Below are 18,049 nucleotides of genomic sequence, written 5' to 3' on the forward strand. Positions count from 1 at the left end.
GCTCCAGTGGCTTCCCAATATATCGGTTGGAAGAGCGTTCCAGACGGCCGCAGAAGCGCGTCTGAAAGCGCCGCGCGGTGCGTTCGATGGCCGAGCCAGAAGCCGCTGCTGCAGCTGCTGCTGCTACTGCGAGGATGACCGGAGTTCACGTGATGATGGTTTATGCTCCTTGACGAGATGGGCAAGGCATTGTGTTCCAATGTGACGTGTTAGATCGGTGGTGTAGCGGTGTTGGCACAGGCCCTTGTTTCAAGGATTGAAGTGGGGTGGGGGGATCCCTCTTTCCAATTTACCTCCCCCCCCCCCCCCTCTTTCAAATTCCCTATCGCCCTCCAGCCCCTGCCACGCCTTGGATCTGCCACGGTACTGGCGTCGTTCTACGACACAGAGATGTTTCCATGGAGCGGATCTCAGAGAGAGAAGCGCTCACCGAGTTTTGCCAGAGAAAGACCACCGGGAGGGGGGGGAGGGAGGGGGGAGTCGGGAAATAATGTCGCAGAACTTCTCCTGAACTCTGAACTCGCTCCGATTAAAGCCTTGTTGACCACTGCGGAGTACACATCACATATTGTGACGTGCCACGCGCACGGGGTTTCATCGCGTGCCGATCAAAGCAAATACACGTGTTGTGTTCTCAGAGCCAGAAATGAAAGAGTAAAAATGTAAAGGATAAACAGATATAACGACACGTTTGTTTTTTTATCTGTGTGTGTAGTCATAGTGGGGAGCGGTGGTGTAACGGTTAGCGCGCCATGCTAAAAACCTGCGACCCGAGTTCGATTGGCGCTCACGGCCAACACGAGTGACGATTATTTTAACCGGTCCTGGGCCTCCCCTAGGTCGACTCAGCCTCAAGTGAGTACCTGGTGCGGTGTGTAAACATCGCCACTAGGGAGACAAAGGCGGTCGGGCGTGGTGCTGGCCACCCACCCCCCTCGTGTGCCGTGCCGGCCTTAATAGGTGCGCGTTCACAGCACTTGCCCCAACAGTCTGTTGAAAGCTATACGGGGGATCTTTAGCTTTGTTTGTAGTCAGAGCTCACAACGAGTGGGAATTTGGGTTTTCGGCTTAACAAAAAAAAGTCACAATCGAAAAAATAAATGCTGACGTGCATGGCAACGAGAAACGGCACGATGTTGTTTGTTACTAAAACAATGGGAGTGGCATGCGCAGAGTGTGACGGTCGGGCTGGCTGATCCGGGTCCAAGGACAAGTTGTCTTGTTCGGGAGTCGACTTGAGCGATGCGGGTGGGTGGTGTGGGCCAGGCACCCTCCTCCACCAAAGACAAAGATCCCCCGTATAGCCTTCAACAGACTGCTGGGGCAAGTGCTGTTCGCGAGGAGCACCCATGAAGGTCGGTACGGCACTCGAGGGGGTGGGTGGCCAACGCCACGCCCGGCCGCCTTTGTCTCTCCCCAGTGGCGATGTTTACTACACACCGCACCAGGTGCTCGTTTGAGGCTGAGTCGACCTAAGGGAGGCCCAGGACCGGTTCAGATAATCGTCACTGGTGTTGGCCGTGAGCGTGAATCGAACTCGGGTTGACGGAGTTCATAGCGCAGCGTAGCGCTAACCCCCCACCCCCAACTCGCTCCAGCCCCCCACCCTCCCCCCCCCCATGTCCGTGTTATTCAGTTCACTCAGCATCACGGCGAACATTGTGTTCTGGCTGCTGGATGCCAGTGGGCGAGTCGTCGAGGGGGTCGCTGTGCTACGCTCGGCGTGACGGCTCTCGTAGGCGAGCGCTGCCCGTGGCTTTGAATTCGGCGCTGGTGCCTCCGTCCGGAGTAACTCGGCGACTCCATGTCCGACCTTGTTGTGCTCGAACATCGATCGGCTTCATCCTAGGCGATGGTTTAAGAACCAGATGGGACGCCGCCCACCGTGATTGTTTTCCGGAAATCTCACGGCGACCGAGCCGTCGTCATCGGCGTCGCGAGGAAATCGCCTCGCGGGAAACTCCGGCGGAGCGGCGGAGACCCGGCCCGTGGGTGGAGCGGCCCGCAGAAGTAGATCTCGCCGAACTACTTGTGAAATCCCTTCGAGAAAGAGGGCAACACTTTGCCACCCGCTCTGCTGCAGAGAGTGCGCTGTTCGTCACGTGAGGGTGAAACCAATATGTATTTAATTTAATTTTCAGAGCTGGAATTTAGCCAAATTAAGCAATTGAATAGGAATTTACACCTCCGATTAGCACGGTTGGCTACGTACGGTGCGAAAGAAGTTCATCATACGCACATAATGTGACGTTCGTGCTTGTGCAGTCCACTCTTTTTGCAATAAGCACTGGATTCTTTAATGTCCACTGTGAAGCAGCCGGCGGTGTCCTCACGGTAAACACATCACCGCGGTTATGATGATACTGTGGGTCATGATGAAGATGATGCCGTGGATGATGATGCCGTGGATGATCATGATACTGTGGGTGATGATGATGATGACGTGGATGATGATGATACTGTGGGTGATGATGATGATGATGACGTGGATGATGATGATGAGGATGACGTGGATGATGATGATACTGTGGGTGATGATGATGATGACGTGGATGATGATGATACTGTGGGTGATGATGATGATGACGTGGAAGATGATGATGATGATGATGACGTGGATGATGATGATGATGTTACGTGTGATGATAGTGCTGTCGTTGATGATGCTGATAATGATGATGCCGTGGTTGGCAATGTTGCGTGTGCTGATGATGCTGTGTGTGATGGTGCTGTGTGATGGTGGTGATGATGATGATTCTGCGCGTCATGATGATGATGCCGCAGTTAATAACGTCGTTGCTGATGATACACCGTGTGATGATGACGATGCCGTGGTTGACGACGCTGAGTGTGACGATTCTGCGTGTGATGCTTTGGGTGACGATGACACCCGCGGTACGAACCGGGGCGACCCCCATGCTCGAACGGCGAACCTCGACAACCATCGCCTCGGCCACGTGACTGCCAAGACAACAGCCGCTTGTTTGTTTGTCAATGGCAGCCACGCACGAGCACTGATGTGTCCGGCGGTGCGATCTCAACCCTCGATCTTCGCGTCGGCTGCCCGCTTGATGTCTTTACTACGCTGGTCGCGGCGGCTTGGAAGATGTTAACTTCCTTGCGTCGTATGCAGGAGGTCGTGGGTTCGATCCTGACCCTGACGCCTGCTGTATATTTTGGAGTTTGCGTGTTCTTCAAAGCTTCTCACGTGGGTTTTTCGTCGTGGCTTACGTTTCTTGCCCTCCACGTTTATAATCAACATCACGCGTTTCGAGTCTTTGGCTGCTGCTAGACATCTCCACACGATGAGCCACTTCGTTGCGCTGCCATTCGTGGCCAGGTCGCTTCTGAAAAGGAGCTACGTAGCTCAGTTGTTGGCCTTACCTGGTCAAATACAAAAAAATGGTAAAATAGTAACATAGTCATTTCCACGTTGCTGCGAGAGTGGGAAGCTCCGCACGGGCGAACTCCCTCGCCTGTCTCATGCGCGATGATCGATGGTTTCAGCCGCAGGCCATTTTCTGTAAAAAAAAAACTAATGCAAAATCGTAATGTCCCAGATAGACCGGCTGGCGTGCGTGACCACTAACACTGACGTACGACCTTTGCCTCAAGAAGGGAAGTGTTTCGGACGTGCGTGCGTGCGTGCCACCTGCTGTCGACGGAAACGTGGACGTCAAAGGCAGAACATGGAACGAAGGCTGTGCATTGCCCATGGCTGATGGTGATGATGATGCGGAGGCTGACGGATCACAATTTTACTATCATTACAGTTACGCTTATTTGCCCAGGAAAGCCTCACTGAATCTCAAGATTCGTTTTTTTAGGAGGGCCCTGCCAAGTGTTTGCACAGTCGGTGGGAGGGGTGGGGAAATGTCGCGATAAATAATCCTAAACGAGTAGTTTGCGGCTAAATGTTCAGCAATTGGGAATATTTTGGTCAATTGCTGTTACATTGTTTTTTTTTGTTTGGTGGGAAAGCAGAGAACGCGGTGGAAACCACGCAGAACAGAGGGAGAGAGAGAAAACGCACAAACCCCGCACACACAAAGAAAGAAAGACGCCCGAATCAGGAATCGCCTCTTCTAAAACAAGGGGACATTTCATTCTAGATTTGAAGTTTTCGTGACTGCAATGATCCATTCTCTTTGGTCCTTTCGGTAAAGTCACGTCGGTGAAAAAATAAAAATAAGTATAAAAATAAATACATTTAAACACGACGTTTTGATTGCAACACAAGCAATCATCATCAGTTGTGACATCCACAACAATAAACTTTTACTGAAGTGGGAGAGAAGTCGGAGTTAAAGCGTTTATATAAATCAGAGAGGGCGGTGGGGTGGGGGGATAAGGGGAGGGAGAGCTGGGCAGGGGGGGGGCTAAAAGTAAGTGGATGCGGTGTATGGAGATGATGGCGCTCGAAAAAGAACAAGCACAAAGTAGCCGGACATTTGCTCGAAACGGAATTCTATTCAGAGAGCTCAGAACTGTTGTTACGGGGGGGGGGCTCCCTTTGAAAGTGTGCGCGCGTGCCAGCTGGTGGAAGCTGGGGGAAAGGGCTCACCCGGTGCCCAACTGTGCCCGCCCCGCATCCGCCCAGGGCCACCCGCTCAATAATTCAGTGCTTCCATGCGGGCCTATTGATGTTGCCAGCCATGGTGCGCCCATGCCTGGCAGGCCACCGCCGTGCCTTCGTTTGGATCGCGCGGTGCGCTTTAACCCTTCCCCGTCCCGTAGACGTCTGCAAGTTGGGTGGTGTGTCCTGTTCACCGCCGAATCTCGGAACGCGCGTGCGGCTCAGCGTTCATGTTATATAGAGAGGCGTGGTTGTAGCGCCGCACTCTACGATAGCTATTTGCCAAACTATGCCAAACGCCCTCCCGAGCGTGGCCTTGCGGATTATGTTATTTTCTACTTACATTTTTGCTTCCAATTCCGCCCCCGCGACGTTACGCGTGCGTCATCGGAATGGGAAAGGGTTAATTGAGTCCGTGCGTCGCTGTGCCACGCAGCGCAGTTGGCAGATCCCCCCCCCCCCCCCCACTCGAGCAGAGTACACGGCGATCTTTAAAAAAAAACTTTTTACTTACAACGCGAGCCCGGTACAAAACACCGATCGCAGAGCGGAGGGGGAACAGAAACGCCGCGTAACAGCGACCCGATTTCGGCGCGACAAGGGCCCTATGAAGGGGGGAAATTGGGCTCGCTGCCCCCACCCAGGTGGGGATCACGTGCAGGAGGCGTGGATATTTATATGGGGAGAGGGGTAAGGGGGGAAATAACTAGTGTGAATGTCAGTTGAACTTCTTTCGCACCGTACGTAGCCAAACGTGCTAATCGGAGGCGTGATGGACGTGGCCCAGCGGTAGCGCCTTCACAGCTCGTTGCAGAGGTTCGAGCCCGGCGGACGCCCTGGTTAATACCGCGTCGGGGAGTGTATGAACAGTGCTGGATGCCGTCTGCTTCACTCGCGGTGGACGTCAACGATCCCCGTGGCGTCGTTCGAAACGAGTGCGGATGTCATCGTGTGGATGCGTCATGGTCCACAATTTGAGAACCTTATAGTTTATATTCATATCCACATCTCCAGTCTTTTATTCCCAGCCTTGCACACTACCGTCACTAGGAAATTTGACGTGCAGTGCTTCAATCGTGCAAATTTGTCCCCCAATCTCACTCTCGCCCGCCCCCCATCGGATGTACAGGAGCAGTATGATCAGCATGCCCAGGAGCATCACGTCCACCCTTAGGATTAGCTTCTCCAGCCCACGGCCCGCCCCCACACTCACCCTGCCCTCGTTCCCACCCCCCACCCTCCTCAACTATATAAACCCTTGTCAAAGCCACCTCTTTGGCATACCTCAGCAACTGTTTTCGCTGTGGTGGTCCCCACCTAATGAAGGACGCTTGTGTTGCGCCCGAAACGTCGCGATTTAATTGAGTTGTTTTCACTTTTATATTTTATCATTATTTTCACCTACGTGACTTTACCGAAAGAACCAAAGAGTAATTTGAGAACCGTTCGGTGGAAAAAAGTACTCCGCACGTTTCTCACGTGGGACTGCACAGCAGCTCGGTGAGGCTTACCTGGCTAAATTAAGGGCAATCGTAATACCGACACTAAATCAGTGCCTGCTTTTGTATTTGTCTTGCAGATGCAGCTCGTGCCGTTGAGCTGTCGCTAGAGAGTGGGCGAGCAACGGGGAGGAGAGCAGCCGAGAGCGGATGACGAGCAGAGACGCAGCGAGACGGAACGCTGGCCACGCTTGTAGCACACGTGTAGCGTGTGGCACACTGACACCCTCCCCCCCCACCCGGTTCGGACACCCTGGAGGTCTCATCGGCCACTTGCCCGCCCCCCCCGCCGCCGCTCCGTCTCCGTCCTGTCGCCGGTCGGGGCCTCGCACTTTATCGACTGGCCCGCCCTGGCGATGCAGCGAGCGGCTATGGCTGCAGGCGGCAACACATGAAGGCGTCCACACGGCAGGCAACACGTGCTAACGCTGCGTGCATGGCCTTCGTTCTCGAGCGGTCACCACGGATTAATTCATCGCCGCCACAACCGTCGTCTCCCTCCGGCCGACGATAAACTCAGAGAGCGAACACCCCCCCCCCCCCCCCACCGCGCACCTCCAGAAACGTCCGCGGCGTCCGACGGAGGCCACGTAGTCGTTTTTTTTCTTCCTTTATTCAGACGACGGGAGTGCGGCCATGGCGGGATACAAGCGGGGTCACGACGGCCAGATGGCCGGCCTGTACGACCTGGAGCGCACGCTGGGCAAGGGCCACTTTGCCGTGGTGAAGCTGGCGCGCCACGTGTTCACGGGCGAGCGAGTCGCCGTCAAGGTCATCGACAAGAGCAAGCTGGACGTGGAGGCACGTGCCCACCTCTTCCAGGAGGTGCGCTGCATGAAGCTGGTGCAGCACCCAAACATCGTGCGACTCTACGAGGTGCGTCAACGTGAAACGTTAAAGTGATAGAACGCTCATTCATTAATGTCGTTGATAACACTGGTCAAGACACTTTTTCTGGTATAAGGTATTCCAACGGTATTAAGGTAATTGTGGGGTGCTGATTCCAAATCTGGCATCAGTTTTTGTCTATCACATCAGGTTTTTGAGATATCAAATATTGCAATTTCAATAAAAACTGCAGAAGAAAAATATTAAATAAATGTGGATATCTGCATAAAATTATATTATAAACACACTATCCTAAAAATACAGCACCATATTTTAACACTAAAGCAGTCACTGACTCGCAACAACTTGCAATCATAAGTGACAGAGTTAATTTCGGGTAAAATCAATGAAAATGGGGTATGCCGATAGCATAAAAATGATATGTGATAGAGCAAATCTGAGATCAGATTTGAAATCAGCACTCTGAAATTAGTCTAGAACAGCTGCAAAAGTCCAGGCCAGAAAATGTTTTTTGTTTTTGTTGACCAGTGCAATCAATGAGCATTGCAAGTGATGTCTTCACATCTGCCCCTCTATTTAGGGAACGAAACTGGAGGATTTCTCCCCAAATCTGGCTGTCGCCTGATGAAGCTAGTTGTAATTACTGGCGAAACGTCGTACTCAGATTGTAAATGTTGTGGCTTTGCTCTCCAACACACCGGTGTGCTGTACTAGTAACGAATTGGCCACGTTCTGTTTATGTCAACAAACCTTACTAATTGGTTGTGTCAGGTGATGGAGGGTTTCAGGACACACATATTCACACGATTTAATCCAAAAAAAACTTGTGTTATGGCTGAAAATACATTAGATATTCAGAGGGCTGCAGAGTTTGGAGCGTGAAGGGCAGTGTTGAGGTTTGGCAGTCAGGACCGGTTCAAATGTCGTTCGCCACCGATGTTAGCCGTGGCGAGGAGTCAAACTCCCGGTCGCCAGGTTCAGAGGGAGGACCGTGCACCATTCACGGCTCTGCCCCACCACTCTCATGCATAGATTCAGACCACTGTGGCTTGTTTTTGCGCGGCAGAGGGCCGAAAAACGGAAATAAATGATTGGCGCGTCAATACATGAGCATCAATGGCAACAACTCATTGTGGAAGCAAGAATATACTCATGCCCGATTTGTGGCGTGGTGTGCTAACCACCTCAGCACCACTCCGCTCATCGTCAAACAGCATGGCCTATAATTCGAGGAAGGAGGGTGGAGGAGGGGGGGTCGTCTCTGGAGAGGAGCATTTAAAGTTTAAAATTAACTTTTGGGAAAGTTTGCATGTGTTGCGGTGCGGATTGGCACAGGGGGGGGGGAGGGAGGAGGGTAATTACATTTAATTGGCTTAATTACAGGTCGCGTCAACGGGGTTAATGGGCGTCATCGTGTTCACGATGCCCGCCACGGTGTGGCCACGTTCAGGAACGCAGCGTTCTCGTCGCTCCGCGTTCACAAATTCCGAGCCCGTGAGCAGTGGTGCAGAGCCATGAAAGGCAGCCTTCATTGGAACCCAAGAGGTCGGCGCCGGGAGCACGTGTGTTGAACTTCTTTCACACCGTACGTAGACAAACGCGCTAATTGAAGGTAGCTAACGGGTGCGCAGGCGGTGCGATGACACCGGGGCAGGAGGGGCTGGAGAGGCCCGGGTGCCAAGCTACAAAGAAATCGGACGGGGCTCTCTCTCCCCCCCTCTCCCGATCAATTCATAATCTCGCAGCAGGCTCCCGCGTACCAGGCAGAGGTATCTTCTTCTTGGTTCTTTCGGTAAAGTCACGTAGAATGGAAATAATAAAGTAATAAAAATTAAACATAATAAAATAATTATCACGACGTTTCGGCCACAACGCAAGCAGCCGTCCTCAGGTGAAGAACAGGTCTGTCGATAAGACAGAGTCTTAAAAAAATTCAGGCAGAGGTAGTTAACGTCTCGACACCATACATGAGGGCCAAATCCCAAATACATCCACTACCAAGCAAGCGAAAGCCCCGCTACCAAGCAAAATCAGAAACGAATAAACGTATCGAGAAAACGCTGCCGCAACAAAGCGCGCAAGCGACAACGGAAAAAGTAAACGCCACGTGACTAACGTACGCATCTGCGCGTCCCCCCCCCCCGCCCCCCTCCCCATCGCCATCGCAGGTGATCGACACGGCCAGCAAGCTCTACCTAATCCTCGAGCTGGCCGAGGGGGGTGACCTCTACGACTACATCATGCGCCACGAGGGGGGCCTACAGGAGCCCGACGCCAAGCACTACTTCGCTCAGATCCTGTGCGCCATCGCCTACTGCCACCGGCTGCACGTGGTCCACCGAGACCTCAAGCCCGAGAACGTGGTGTTCTTCCCGCGCCTCCGCCGACTCAAGCTCACCGACTTCGGCTTCAGCAACCGCTTCCAGCCGGGCACCAAGCTGGCGACGAGCTGCGGCTCACTGGCCTACGCCGCGCCCGAGATCCTGCTGGGCGACGAGTACGACGCGCCCGCCGTTGGTAAGCGCCGCCGTTGGTAAGCGCCGGCGTGCGCCGTCGCGGGCTCGGATCCGGTGGGCCGCCCCCGGTTAATGGCGCTGTGCTGGCCGTAAATCGCGCCTCGCGCGCCCGTCCACTCGCTTTGCTCGCTGACTATTTTACAAATTATTATTACAATTTTTTTTATTTTATCAGGTCAGGCCCACTGAGCTATTTTGGTTTTTTTCAGAAGCGACCTGGCCACAAATGATACCTCATACTCTTAGTTCTTTCGGTAAAGTCATGTAGGTAAAAAATGAAATTAAAATTTATAAAAAATAAAATAATAAAAATCACGACGTTTCGGAGGCAACACAAGTCTCCGTCATCAGGTGGGACCGTCACAGCCAGATTTGCTGTATCAAGTGAGGCAGGGATTCCAAGATGTAAGTTCTTAAATACAAGTTAAGGGGGAGGGGGGGCTTATCAGAATGTGGTAGCCAATGAATGGAATGGACTAGGCGAGGTCGTTAACATCCCACCACCGCGGTGCCATGGTGACTTGCGGGTGGTCGGCCGTTGCGGATAAATCCTGCGATGTTGTTCGAAGAATGGTAAAAAAAGAACATGTCACGGTCCGAATTTTTTGTATGTTTTTCTTTAATTTCAATGACACCACAAGTTACCCACTCGGTGGTAATTGGAGAGTCGTAATCGTCGTCGCGCTCGATGATTTCGTCCAACCGTAGCCATTGTCAACTAAAATTATAAAAACCCTTCGGTGACAGATGTATTTGTCGCTAATTTCGTTCGCAAGTTAACTTTGACAACTCAAAGAGACCAGGATGAGTGACCCGGGCCACTAAAATTACGAATAAATAAGTAAACAACAAAAAACTTAAAACAAAGTAGAGCATTTGAAGCGAATAGCAATCCGAGCGGAAACAATTGTCGCCTGAGAAATTGAATATAACCAGGGAAGAGAAGTAATCGTAAGGTGAGTGTGTAAACGAGTGAGCGTGTAAGCGAGTGGATGGGTTGAGTGAATGAGTGGGTGAGTGAATGCGTGGGTGAGTGAATACGTGGGTGAGTGAATACGTGGGTGAGTGAGTGAGCGTGTTGTTGTTGGTCGAACCGCTCGACGAGACGAAACAATCGGTCCTCAACTTGCGCGGCGGAGGGATTGACGGGCTAAGCCAACGTGGTGCCGGATCGCACGCAACCACGTGCAGCAGCTGCCACCCAACGTCGCCCGGCGACATGAGAGGAGGACCAGGGCCCGCGTCGCTCGCTCTCTCCGCCCGCTGAGCCGCGGCGCGGGATTAGCGTCACCGTGTAACGGAGAGATTTGGCGTCGTCCCTTTGATGTTCCGAGGGTGCCGTTCGTTCCGCGCTCAAAGCAGCGGTAGGCGGGGTGTGGGGGGAGTTCTCCACCCCCCCCCCCTCCAGCGGGCGGCCGTGCGCGCTTGCCTGTCCAGGCCCCGCGTTGTGATTTTCATTAAAGCCACCTTCCCTCAGGCGCAGAGAAAGGACGCGGAAATGTTTAATCGGAGTGGCAGGCGCTTCCGAAAAGTTTCTGCTCCTTGCGAATGCGTGCGTACGTTGCCTGCCGGTGTGTGTGTGTGTGTCTTAGAGACAGGGGGGAGGGAGGCTAGCGACTGAGATTTTTCTCGAATCCTTTGGTCTTCTAACGGAAAGGTTTCCACCTGTCCAGGTTTGACCTGATACATTCTGAGTATTGGCGTCTGTGTTCGGGTGGCAACAGGAATTGAATTGTACCGAGATCTGGTACGGGCACTGTGATCGAACTTTGCTGCTGCAGTAGACTGCACAGTGTTGGCAAGGCCTATGCTCACTTTGAAGTTTGTCCGGATTTTGCTAGATGGATGACATATGTCCTTACTGTTTAAAGGAGGTTGTTCCCGCATTGCTTGGCCAATTATAGCAGCATCAGCGGTAGTGTAGTGGTTGGAGCGCCGTACGATGAACCTGGCGACCCGAGTTCGAAATACGCTCACGGCCAGCACCAGCGACAATTATCTGAGCCGATCCTGGGCCTCCCCGAGGTAGACTCAGCCTAAAATGTGTACCTTGTGCGGCGTGTAAAAACATCGCCACTGCGGAGACAAATGTGGCCTGGCATGGTTGCTGGCCACCCACCCCCTAGGTGCTCGCGAATAGCACTTGCTCAAAAAGTTGTCTAAGGCTATCTGGGGTATCTTTGTCTTTCAGGAGGAGGAAGAGGAATGTCAAAACCAGGCGGTGTGGCGTTTTTGTCTCAAGTGAGGGGTTCAACTCGATAGCTCCGCCCGCCGGAAAGCACTGCGCCCAAACAACGCGTCTGCTGTGGCCGCTAAACAAACCCCCGTGCTTGGAAAGTTCCCACTAGGCCTGAACTGGCCATAGGGGCAGTAGTCCGTAGGGCAAATTCCCCGGTGGGGTTGATCCAATGTGAGGGCCGGTGGGCTGGTGGGCCGGTCTGCCTGGGGAAATTGCGAATGTGATCAGAGTCAAAATTTTTTTATTATTATATATATAAATATATATATTCGTTTGAAAAAAAATGTAACCTCCTAATGTGTTCCCTTGATTGCTTATTCATGCTCTCAGTTGGCATGAAGTCCCCGTATATTCGGCAGCCCCAAAGATTTGCCGGCACGGTTTGCTTTTTGGAGCCAGCCCCAAATGGGCGAATGAGATCGCACGTAAAAATCACGTTCGTACGGCGTCACGTGGCAACATCCAGCTATCCCCGTAGCCAGAATTTGGGCCGATGTGTTTACAAATTCCTGAGTGTGATTTTTTTTTGTCCCAGTCCGTCACTGGTTCCGACAAAAGGCATCGAGTTTCGAGTTTAAACAAGTTTCACGAGCCAGCTTTCAAGGCATGCGGTTATGATGCTGCCACTTGCGTCAGATCAGGGGTGGTGGAGGGGTGGTGGGGGGGGAGTTCGGGAGATATTCCGTCATGCCACCCACTCATCCACCCACACCCGTCCGGAATGCGCAAGCTGCGGCGTCGTGTGTGCTCGCCGCAGAACAACGTCGAGCCTGCGTGATTCAATAAGTCCCTGCCGCCGTGCTTGTGTCGTTGATTAGGGCGCATACCAAAGTCCACGGGGGAATGCGTAAACAAGTGGATCTGGTCAAACTTTAACCCGACTCGGCTTTCCTCAACGAGTTTCATTCATGGGGCGCATCTCTGGATTCATTTATCTCCGCGTTAGCATCGGTGGTGGATTTTAGAATGGTGTTTTTTTGGTTTGTTTTGGCACAAAAAGAAAGGTTACCGGTTTTCCGCAGGTGCATAAATGTTCAGAGCGATAAATGCAAACCTTTATCACCTTTGTAAACTAAAAACTAAATTCAAACCAAACTATTTTTTTATTTGATCAGGTAAGGCCCACTGAGCTATGTAGCTCTTTTTCAGCAGCGACCTGGTTATCACAAACGATAGCTCAACGAAAGTGGCTTATCGCGTGGACATTTACAGCAGTGAAATACTCTAAACGCGTGACGTTGATTATATATGTGGAGGGGAAAACGGGAGGACCCAAATAAAATCGACTCGACCACGGAGAGAGAGACACGCAAACTCCAAATATACAACAGGCGTCAGGGTCGCGATCGAACCCACGACCTCCTGTATACCAGGCGAGGTAGTTAACATCTCCTAGCCACTGTGGCGAGAAGCCCCTTCTGCCAGCGGTGTTGCGAGTGAGCAGTTACAGGACTGCACCTTTGCTTTGCTGTGTTACGACTTTGCACACCAGCTGAGCACACGGGGCAATCCCGAACGATTTTTAGTTTGGTGACTCGAGCGTTGGAGAAACGCGCAGAAATTAACACGCACGCGCGAGTTACAGGCAGGGGCTGTGATGCCCACACCTCTTGCCTGTTGCTGTTGTTGTTGTTTGATATATATTTGTTGTTTGTGCTCCATTTTCGAGTTCTTCTGGGCTGCGGATCTCTCTGCTCTGATTTAAATTCGGTAGTTTTTTAGATTTACATTTGCTTCACCGCTGTCCTTCGTTTTTCCCTGATTTGCTTCAATAGATTTGGTGACTCGGGTCCCACTCGCAAAGCGAGACTCATTCCCTTCGGTTCTCGCCTGGCTAAACATAATCACCTTGAACTCGTGCCAATGCCGACCCGCCCATCGCCTTCACGGCGGCAGCCCCTATCGGAGGCGAGCGCCTCGTGACTGGAGGCCACCGGTGTGGATCGGTGCGATGCACGCGGATTGCTCGGCTGGCGCAGAGAATTGAGCGGCTTCCAGATCTCAAATGTTCCCTTTTCGAACTCGCTGAACCCCGCGCCACATCCGACGCATTCCAAGATAAGGTCAAAAGCGTCCATGCTTTGGCCCCGTCCGTACGGTCCGTCCGTCCATCGGTAACGCGGGCGCACAGTATCGCTCATCAAGTTGGCGCAGTGCGAATGATTAGCACGTGTACGTACGTATGTACGTACGACGAAGCGTCAGGTGCAGAGTCGTGTTTCTAGTGGGGACTCGCCCGTCATAAAATCCAGCCAAATTAAAACACGGGAGGCAAAAAAAAAAGCGGCGCTGAAAGGGTTACACCTTGGCGTGGTGGAATTTTACACGTTCCGACATCGGGAGCGAGAGCGTCTCTCCCCTAGGACGACCATTGACCACGTCCCCACAGAGTGGTACTCATTTTATCGAACCCAGTGGGGGTGATGATGGGCCAAATGAACCGCCACAACCGATTTGCTCATCTGCTTGGCCACCTGGCTGGCCACATCTGCCAAAAATCCGCTCATGGCTATACTTACTGCTGTAAGGAAACTCGCAATGTAAAGAAAAATCTAATTGCCCTGGCCAGATGCCAATATCACACACACGAAGTGTAATTGGATGGCAGTACGTTGCAGTGGTCACACTGGCATCTCTGGTTTCCTCCCAAAGCTCAAGATAAAAGTCCCTGTTGCACCTTTAGCAGACTGTTGGGGCAAGTGTTGTTAGCAAACGGTACCTATGAAGGCTGGCACGGCACACGAGGGGGTAGGTGGCCAGCTCTAGTGGCAATGTTTACACACCGGACCAGTTATTCATTTGAGGCTGAGTCGACCTAGGTGAGGCCCAGGGCCGGTTCAAATAATCGTCACCGGTGTTGGCCTGGTTCGTAGCGCGGCGCGCTAACTGCTGCACCACCACTCTCCATGCCCATAGCTAAACACCCGTTCACACACACAATGCAACTAGTATTAGCCAAAACATCCAATTGGTGAAAAATTACCTGTAAATTCCTCAATTTGGATCTCACACACACACACACAGCAACAGCAACATCGCCGCCCTGACTGTGAAAACTTGGCAAGACCCTCCTGAAAAAAGTGTCTTCGAGTCTCAAGGAGGATTTCCTGGCTAAAACAAGCTTAATCAAGCGTGATAAGAATAATTGTGTAGTCTCTGGTGACCGGACTCAGATCATCGGCTCGCCAAACGTGGCAATTTGGGCCACCGGGGCCTGTCCTTAGCGACTGCGTTTAAGTGAACACATTCTTAGACATCACTATTCCTGCATGAAAAAATAGGAATTTGTTTTACCCTTTCTGGCAATAAAACCGTTTTTTTTCAAATTTTCTTGCTGTGGTTGCAGTCGAAACATCGTGAGAATTTTTATTGTTTAATATTTGTATTATTTTATTATTTCCCTTCTACGTGACTTTACCGAAAGAACCAAAAATAATAATAATAATAAAAACGTTATTAAGATGTTCAAACACTGAATAGAAACCTTTTTGCAAGGAATCAAGTTCGAAATTAAGCACACGGTACCTGTGGTGAACGTGCAAACAAAAATGCTCTGGTAATTAATAGATGGCAATGTATATACTTGGTTCTTTTGGTAAAGTCACGTAGAAGGGAAATAATAAAGTAAAAATATAAAACAATAAAATGCTCACGACGTTTCGACTGCAAACACAAGCAACCATCATCAGGTGTCAAATCCACAGCAATAATTTTTTTTAAAAAGTGGTGTTTTTTTCTTAACGTGACAATGGCAATGTCTTTGAAACGGATTGTCCTCCATCAGAGACAGCCTTCTTTAGGGCCTCGTCTCACCACCAGATGTCAGACCAGAGAATGCCAAAAGGCGAACAGCACAAAGACAATGCCACTAACACATTCCTGCGGAGGGAGCTGGTAGGAACGTTGGGTTGCTCGGTCAATGGCCAGGGTCAACGGCGGCGTGGTGTATTCCGCAAATATGCCCGACTGTGAGGGCGGGCACAAGCCGGTGTGAGTAGGTTAAACGTTGAGTTTAATAAGGGCACTACGGGGTGACCAGCCCCTCCCCACCCAGCCCCACCCTCCCCACCCAGCCCCTCCCCACCCAGCTCCTCCTCACCCTCCCCACCCAGCCCCTCCCCACCCTCCCCTCTCCACCCGGCCCCACCCCTCCCATTTTTGGATGCACGATGGACGGACAGACACAATAATCCCCTGTGGGCTGGTGTAACCAGGAGGTTCCTACCAGTATCAGAGCATTTATAGCTCGGATTAGAGCAGCTACAAAATGGGACCTTTTTTGGCAGTATCAAAGTATGAAAAAATAAGAATAGGTTTTACCCTTTATTAATATATATTACCAGTTTGTTTGCATGTTTACCACAAGTACCGTGTGTGGTTAACGCGAACTTGCAAAAGGTTTCCATTTGCTGTTTGAACATGGTACCACCTCCTGTTTTATTGCCAGAAATGATAAAAAACCTATTTTTATTTTTTCATACTTTGATACTGCCAAAAAAGATCCCATTTCTTAACGCAATTCCTCACACTGCAATGCAAATTGTCTTGCAACAAACTGACTCTCCAAATCCAACCGGAAGTGCATGAACCCCTAGTTACGGAAATGGATTAAAACGATAATTCGGATCGTACACAAAGCATGGTATGGATTTTCATTGGCGAAAAGGTCGCTCGCCCCCCCCCCCCCCTGCCCTCCCACCTCACCGGCCTCCGAGTTGACTGCGGCTAAATCAATGCCAATGCAAAGGCCATCCATCATTGGCTAGCCGACTTAGATTATCGTGTGAATATTAATGCGGAATGATGCCCCCCCACCCCACACCCCCCGCTGCTTACAAATGCATTGAGTATTCATCATTTCTCCCAGTCTCAATTAACGCACGCACATGCACACACCAGCCACGGCTGCGCTTTGGGAGCGTGCGTGAGGCCTGTGCGGTAGTAGAGCGGTGAGCGCTGCGCTGCGATACGAACCCGGCGACCCGGGCTTCGATTATTGGAACCTCGAACCTCGTCCTGGGCCTCCCCTAGGTCGACTCGGCCTCAAAATGAGCACCTGTTGCGAAGTGTAAATGTCGTCATTTGGGGAGACAAAGGCGGCCGCCCACACCTTGCGTACGGTTGGCTATGTACGGTGCAAAATATTCATAATCAACGTTTTTGGGTTTAGATCGCGTTATTTATAAATGTGTCGTAACCCTCCACCACCCGACACGGCCAATCAGTAAAAAAGTGTCACGTTGACAAAAGACAAATAGTTCGCTGCTTTAGCCCACCGGTGTGTTGAAGCAATTCGCCCGATGATGCTGGATGCAATTACCAGCGAAACGTCGTGCTACTCAAATTGTAAATGTTGTGGTTTCACGCTTCAACACACCGGTGGGCTAAAGCAGTGAACTATTTGTCTTTTGTCAACGTGACACTTTTTTACTGATTGGCCGTGTCGGGTGGTGAGGGGTTACGACACATTTATAAATAACGCGATCTAAACCCAAAAACATTGATTATGAATAATATTGGTTGCGAAAGCCTAGGTGCAAAATATGTTCAATATACTTACACACGTATGTTGAACTTCTTTCGCACCATACGTAGACAACCATGCTAATCGGAGGTGCGGGATAGATCCTCATACATACATTCTGAAACAGAGCTACATAGCTCAGTGGGCCTTAGCTGGTAAAAAGATAAAGTTTCGGTTGAGTTTGAGTAACTGACCTTGGCCAAAACATCATCCCAATGCTGAAAAATCACCTGTAAATTTCTCGATTCGGTTTATTAGGAAGCCACTTAAGCTTTGCAATTTAAATCTAGATGTAAAACTCTTTTCTTTGAGACTAATGTTTGTGTTTAATTTGTTGTCCTACCCCCACACACCTCAGTGTGTGTGGCTACGTACGGTGCAAAAGAACAACAACAACTGCCATTCGCCTCGAAGTGGCAGTGACGTCACCACGGCGCTTGTGCCAGGCTATTTGCACGTTAAGGCCACGTGAAGTTTCGAACGCCCGGTGGCAGGAGGTCACGGGACAGACCCAGGTGCCATGGGTCGACTGCCTGAAATGACTGGTCGATGTACCACCTGTGCCCCCTACTGTGCCAACTTGCTGCGTTTTAGCTGCGTGGCGCTCCGCTCGTTGTTGTGAAAGTTGCTCTTCTGCCCTCCATTGTTGCTGGAGGGCGACTGCCTCCAACTGCCCAGTAGCATCCTTCACGAACCTCCTCCACAGAGGCCGATCTTGACACCGCTGGTACCAGTTATTGGAAAGTCCACTCAGCTCCATGTCTTCCTGTACCACATCACTCCATCTCTTCTCGAGCCCTTGCCGCGCTCATTCAACCCCCTCTATCCAGCCAAACAAAAGCGGGC

The 18,049-nt window shown here is 51.3% G+C and overlaps 1 protein-coding gene across 6 annotated transcripts in view; it reads left to right on the plus strand.

The window, feature by feature from the left end:
* Positions 1–18,049, plus strand: part of LOC133357895 (SNF-related serine/threonine-protein kinase-like) — a 54,644-nt gene that overhangs the window by 19,694 nt on the left and 16,901 nt on the right. For 2 of the 6 annotated variants that reach the window (XM_061576061.1, XM_061576060.1), the window contains 2 exons: positions 6,156–6,951; positions 9,093–9,441. In XM_061576061.1, the coding sequence (XP_061432045.1) occupies positions 6,712–6,951; positions 9,093–9,441 (589 nt within the window). In that variant the 5' untranslated portion in view covers positions 6,156–6,711. Of the gene's footprint in view, positions 1–1,337; positions 1,356–5,871; positions 6,952–9,092; positions 9,442–18,049 lie in introns of those variants that run through there. The other 4 variants (XM_061576064.1, XM_061576063.1, XM_061576062.1 and 1 more) reach the window with 4 other exon arrangements.

The sequence above is a fragment of the Lethenteron reissneri genome, chromosome 60 (assembly GCF_015708825.2).
Source record: "Lethenteron reissneri isolate LAM-NWPU_2019-01 chromosome 60, ASM1570882v1, whole genome shotgun sequence".
Classification (NCBI taxonomy): domain Eukaryota; kingdom Metazoa; phylum Chordata; class Hyperoartia; order Petromyzontiformes; family Petromyzontidae; genus Lethenteron; species Lethenteron reissneri.